Source organism: Pyrgilauda ruficollis, unplaced genomic scaffold (assembly GCF_017590135.1).
Source record: "Pyrgilauda ruficollis isolate IOZ18807 unplaced genomic scaffold, ASM1759013v1 scaffold1188, whole genome shotgun sequence".
Classification (NCBI taxonomy): domain Eukaryota; kingdom Metazoa; phylum Chordata; class Aves; order Passeriformes; family Passeridae; genus Pyrgilauda; species Pyrgilauda ruficollis.
In genome coordinates, this window is record NW_024510188.1 from 2,129 (window position 1) to 7,410 (window position 5,282).

Below are 5,282 nucleotides of genomic sequence, written 5' to 3' on the forward strand. Positions count from 1 at the left end.
TGGCCAGATGGAAAAAGGGACTGGACCCACCTGGCAAGGCCAGCAGGAGAAGGATGAGGAGGATGAGGAGGTGTAAGGGTCAAAATTTGGGGCCAAGGCTCAGGATTTGGGGTCAGTGTTTGAGCTGTTCCCATCCCCATCTCCCCTTGTTCCCGCAGGGCTCCGGGCGGCCGTGACCCTGCTGGAGTCCGGGGGGGACCTCCAGCCCCCCGGGGGGTCCCTGCGCCTCCTCTGCCGAGGGTCCGGCTTTGATTTCGGCAGTTTTGGGATGAACTGGATCCACCAGAGGCCCGGGCAGGCGCTGGAATACATCGCGAGTATCACCAACAATGGTGGTTGGATCGGCTACGCGCCGTCGTTGAAGGGCCGGGTGACGATCTCCAGGGACAACGGGCAGAGCTCGGTGACGCTGACCATGAACAGCCTCAAGGACGAGGATTCCGGATCCTATTTCTGTGGGAAATCTTCTGGTGCTGGTGCTGGTGCTGCTGGTGGTAATTATGGTGACACTGCCTGTAGCAGACCCACCCTCATTGCTGTGCCAACAAACACGCCAATATTCCCATATTCTACCCCCAAAGCTTTGATCTTCACACCAAATTCTGACCAATCTCATCTGACAAGGGTTGGAGGGAAGGATCTGGGGAACGAGGACAGGTGGGGACGCGGTGACGGGGAGGAGGTCAATGGATTCAAGAGCACCGTCAGCAACGTAAGCACCAGACTCTTTGGCACAGAAATAGGATCCGGAATCCTCGTCCTTGAGGCTGTTCATGGTCAGCGTCACCGAGCTCTGCCCGTTGTCCCTGGAGATCGTCACCCGGCCCTTCAACGATGGCGCGTAGTTGGTGCTGGCACCATTGTAGTAGATCCACGCGACCCACTCCAGGCCCTGCCCGGGTCTCTGACGGATCCAGTACATGTCAAAATTCCCTTAGTCCATCCCCGCAACGAACTCCAGCCCCTGCCCAGACCCCTGGCGAACCCACATCAGACTGGTTCGTCCAAAATCGAACCCAGACCCTCGGCAGAGGAGGCGCAGGGACCCCCCGGGGGGCTGGAGGTCCCCCCCGGACTCCAGCAGGGTCACGGCCGCCCGGAGCCCTGCGGGAACAAGGGGAGATGGGGATGGGAACAGCTCAAACATTGACCCCAAATCCTGAGCCTTGGCCCCAAATTTTGACCCTTACACCTCCTCATCCTCCTCATCCTTCTCCTGCTGGCCTTGCCAGGTGGGTCCAGTCCCTTTTTCCATCTGGCCACACCCACTTTTGGCCCACAGCCAATCCATCCCCCCATCCCCATCTCCCCTTTTTCCCGCAGGGCTCCGGGCGGCCGTGACCCTGCTGGAGTCCGGGGGGGACCTCCAGCCCCCCGGGGGGTCCCTGCGCCTCCTCTGCCGAGGGTCCGGGTTCAGTTTCGGCAGTTTTGGGATGGCCTGGTATCGCCAGAGACCCGGGCAGGGGCTGGAATTTCTGGCAAGGATCCACAGGGATGGTGGTTTCATCGAGTACGGGCCATCGGTGCGGGGCCGGGTGACGATCTCCAGGGACAACGGGCAGAGCTCGGTGACGCTGACCATGAACAGCCTCAAGGACGAGCATTCCGGATCCTATTTCTGTGGGAAATCCGCGGGGGCTTACACGGCTGATCCTGGTCGTAGTGAAAGTGACGGTGCTGGCCCCAGCCCCTCTCCGAGTGCCCCCCGCCCCCCAGCCCAGACCCCTCCCCCAAAGCCCAGCCCCAGGCCCAGCTCTTGACCATTGATCCCAGCCTTGCTCTGTCCTGGCCCCAGTTCTCACCCGCTGACCCCAAACCACAATCACGATTTGTGTCAAGTTTGTGGCCAAGAGCAGAGAATTTGGGGCAGGACGTGTCCAGGGCAGGGATACAGGGTCAGGGATGGAGCCAAGGGCTGGGCTTTGGGGGAGGGTCTGGGATTTGGGGATGGGGGGACACGGCAATGGGGGCGGGGCCAAACATCAACACCATAACCAGCATAAGCACCACCATAAACATCGTAGTATTTCCCGCAGAAATAGGATCCGGAATCCTCGTCCCTGAGGCTGTTCATGGTCAGCGTCACCGAGCTCTGCCCGTTGTCCCTGGAGATCGTCACCCGGCCCCTCAACGACGGCGCGTAGGCGGTGTAACCACCATTGTTGGTGATCCCTGCAATGTATTCCAGCGCCTGCCCGGGTCTCTGGCGGATCCAGAACATGGTGTAACTGCCGAAACTGAAGCCGGACCCTCGGCAGAGGAGGCGCAGGGACCCCCCGGGGGGCTGGAGGTCCCCCCCGGACTCCAGCAGGGTCACGGCCGCCCGGAGCCCTGCGGGAACAAGGGGAGATGGGGATGGGGAGATGGAAAGCTCAGGCAGAGGCGTCCAATTAATTAATATGTTTTTCAGGGTTAATTGCAGGGTTTAAGGCACTTTACGACACTGGAAACCTCTGTTGGGGTTCTAGGACCAAACCAGGGGAGTTTGAGACAAAACCAGTGAAGGTTTGGGAATGAGGGAGCGGCCGTGACCCTGCTGGAGTCCGGGGGGGACCTCCAGCCCCCCGGGGGGTCCCTGCGCCTCCTCTGCCGAGGGTCCGGGTTTGATTTCGGGAGCTACGACCTGGACTGGGTTCGTCACAGCCCCGGGCAGGCGCTGGAACTCATCGCGTGGATCAGGAACGATGGTGGCAACACCTGGTATGCGCCCTCGGTGCAGGGCCGGGTGACGATCTCCAGGGACAACGGGCAGAGCTCGGTGACGCTGACCATGAACAGCCTCAGGGACGAGGATTCCGGATCCTATTTCTGTGCCAGATGTGTGGATTCTGGTTGTTGTATCGGTGCTGGTGCTGCTGCTGCTTCTGGTCCTGGTCCTGAGCCGCCAACGCTGCGCCCTCAAATGTCCCAGAATTCTCTGATCCTTCCCAGAAATCCCATCCATTCTCCTCAAATCTTGGCCAATTTTGCCCAAACTCTGCCACCATTGCCCTAACTTGTGACTTTACCACAATTTTGAGGATTTAGCCTAAATCTCCCTCACGTTCCCGGGCCCTGATTGGCCGAGCTGGACATGACCAACCTCGAGGACGAGGATTCCGGATCCCATTTCTGCGGGAAATCTCCTGACACTGGTGGTGCTTACGGTGCTGATTATATTGAGGATGGCATCCCCAGGGAGCATTAGGAGCAGCACCGTAACCACCAACGTCCTTGGCACAGAAATAGGATCCGGAATCCTCGTCCTTGAGGCTGTTCATGGTCAGCGTCACCGAGCTCTGCCCGTTGTCCCTGGAGATCGTCACCCGGCCCTTCAACGACGGCGCGTACACGGAGCTGCCACCAGTGTTGCTGATGCTCCCGACCCACTCCAGCGCCTGCCCGGGTCTCTGGCGGACCCAGCCCATGTCAAAACTGCTGAAACTGAAGCCGGAGCCTCGGCAGAGGAGGCGCAGGGACCCCCCGGGGGGCTGGAGGTCCCCCCCGGACTCCAGCAGGGTCACGGCCACCCGGAGCCCTGCGGGAAAAAGGGGAGATGGGGATGAGGTGCCGGATCAGGGTGTGGCCCGGCATGGGTGTGGCCAGATGGAAAAAGGGACACAGAGACCCGGGCAGGGCCTGGAGTGGCTCGCGGGCATCTGGACTGACGACGGCACCCAGTACGCGGATTCCGTCAAGGGCCGGGTGACGATCTCCAGGGACAACGGGCAGAGCTCGGTGACGCTGACCATGAACAGCCTCAGGGACGAGGATTCCGGATCCTATTTCTGTGCCAGATGTGTGGATTCTGGTTGTTGTATCGGCGCTGGTGCTGCTGCTGCTTCTGGTCCTGGTCCTGAGCCGCCAACGCTGCGCCCTCAAATGTCCCAGAATTCTCTGATCCTTCCCAGAAATCCCATCCATTCTCCTCAAATCTTGGCCAATTTTGCCCAAACTCTGCCACCATTGCCCTAACTTGTGACTTTACCACAATTTTGAGGATTTAGCCTAAATCTCCCTCACGTTCCCGGGCCCTGATTGGCCGAGCTGGACATGACCAACCTCAAGGACGAGGATTCCGGATCCCATTTCTGCGGGAAATCTCCTGACACTGGTGGAGCTTACGGTGCTGATTATATTGAGGATGGCATCCCCAGGGAGCATTAGGAGCAGCACCGTAACCACCAACGTCCTTGGCACAGAAATAGGATCCGGAATCCTCGTCCTTGAGGCTGTTCATGGTCAGCGTCACCGAGCTCTGCCCGTTGTCCCTGGAGATCGTCACCCGGCCCTTCAAGAGTCAGGATTTGGGTCAATGTTTGAGCTGTTCCCATCCCCATCTCCCCTCTGTCCCGCAGGGCTCCGGGCGGCCGTGACCCTGCTGGAGTCCGGGGGGGACCTCCAGCCCCCCGGGGGGTCCCTGCGCCTCCTCTGCCGAGGGTCCGGCTTCAGTTTCGGGAATTTTGACATGTACTGGATCCGTCAGAGACCCGGGCAGGGCCTGGAGTGGGTCGCGTGGATCTACTACAATGGTGCCAGCACCAACTACGCGCCATCGTTGAAGGGCCGGGTGACGATCTCCAGGGACAACGGGCAGAGCTCGGTGACGCTGACCATGAACAGCCTCAAGGACGACGATTCCGGATCCTATTTCTGCGCCAGATGTTACACCAGTGGTTGTGGTAATGCTGCTGATGCTTATGCTGTTGGTACTGGCCGTGGTCCCAAGGCCTCTCCTTTGTGTTCCCAAATGTCCCAGAAGTCTCTGATCCTACCCCAAAATCCCAGCCCTTCTCCTCATACCCTGGCCTTTTTTCCCCAAACTCCAGCCCTGCTGCCCCAAATCTCGATTTTTCCCTCCAGTTTTGCCCATTTCTCCCAAATCTCGTCCTTCCCCTCACCCTAGGGCCGTTTACCCAGAACCGTCCCCCAAATCTCAGCTTTTCACCCCAGATTTCCGCTCCCTTCCCTTGTGACCATCGGCCTGAAAATCCCTCTGGGGCAGCCCCAAATCTGCACCCCGGGCACCAAACCCCGCTGTGGGCACCGAATCCTGAGGGTTTGGCACAAAAACTGGCACCAAGTGTGGGGATGAGAGCTGAGATTCTGGGGAAAAATGGCGGAGATTTGGGGCAGAAGGAATTCAGAGCTGAGAGAGGGGACAGGAATGGGGTCAGGGGCTGGGGTTTGGGGGAAGGTTTTGGGGCACGGGGACACGGTGAATGGATCACATCAGTCAAGATCAGCACCAGCATCAAAACATTTATTAGCAGCTATTTTGGCACAGAAATAGGATCCGGAAT

The 5,282-nt window shown here is 59.4% G+C and overlaps 7 gene segments (V, D, J or C); 4 read left to right on the top strand and 3 right to left on the bottom strand.

Moving 5' to 3' along the window:
* The window catches only part of LOC121363245, a 2,583-nt gene extending 1,996 nt beyond the window's left edge, over positions 1–587 (top strand). Inside the window, 2 exon segments of the V gene segment in view lie at positions 159–487; positions 582–587. Coding sequence covers positions 159–487; positions 582–587 — 335 coding nt within the window.
* A 3-nt stretch (positions 588–590) lies between these two features.
* Positions 591–1,200, bottom strand: LOC121363202. The segment is given in 4 exon segments: positions 591–640; positions 703–902; positions 975–1,104; positions 1,191–1,200. Coding segments are annotated over 4 exon segments (390 nt in total).
* A 13-nt stretch (positions 1,201–1,213) lies between these two features.
* LOC121363211 lies at positions 1,214–1,809 on the top strand (the record flags this gene model as incomplete). The annotated part of the segment is given in 3 exon segments: positions 1,214–1,232; positions 1,324–1,668; positions 1,796–1,809. Coding segments are annotated over 3 exon segments (378 nt in total), but the record flags the coding sequence as incomplete, so codon positions are not given.
* A 25-nt stretch (positions 1,810–1,834) lies between these two features.
* On the bottom strand, positions 1,835–2,329 carry LOC121363217 (the record flags this gene model as incomplete). The annotated part of the segment is given in 1 exon segment: positions 1,835–2,329. A coding segment is annotated over 1 exon segment (495 nt), but the record flags the coding sequence as incomplete, so codon positions are not given.
* A 20-nt stretch (positions 2,330–2,349) lies between these two features.
* On the top strand, positions 2,350–2,995 carry LOC121363224. The segment is given in 2 exon segments: positions 2,350–2,376; positions 2,519–2,995. Coding segments are annotated over 2 exon segments (504 nt in total).
* A 28-nt stretch (positions 2,996–3,023) lies between these two features.
* LOC121363231 lies at positions 3,024–4,219 on the bottom strand. The segment is given in 3 exon segments: positions 3,024–3,519; positions 3,715–3,761; positions 4,169–4,219. Coding segments are annotated over 3 exon segments (594 nt in total).
* A 75-nt stretch (positions 4,220–4,294) lies between these two features.
* Positions 4,295–4,688, top strand: LOC121363236 (the record flags this gene model as incomplete). The annotated part of the segment is given in 1 exon segment: positions 4,295–4,688. A coding segment is annotated over 1 exon segment (394 nt), but the record flags the coding sequence as incomplete, so codon positions are not given.
* Between the last annotated feature and the right edge of the window lie 594 nt (positions 4,689–5,282).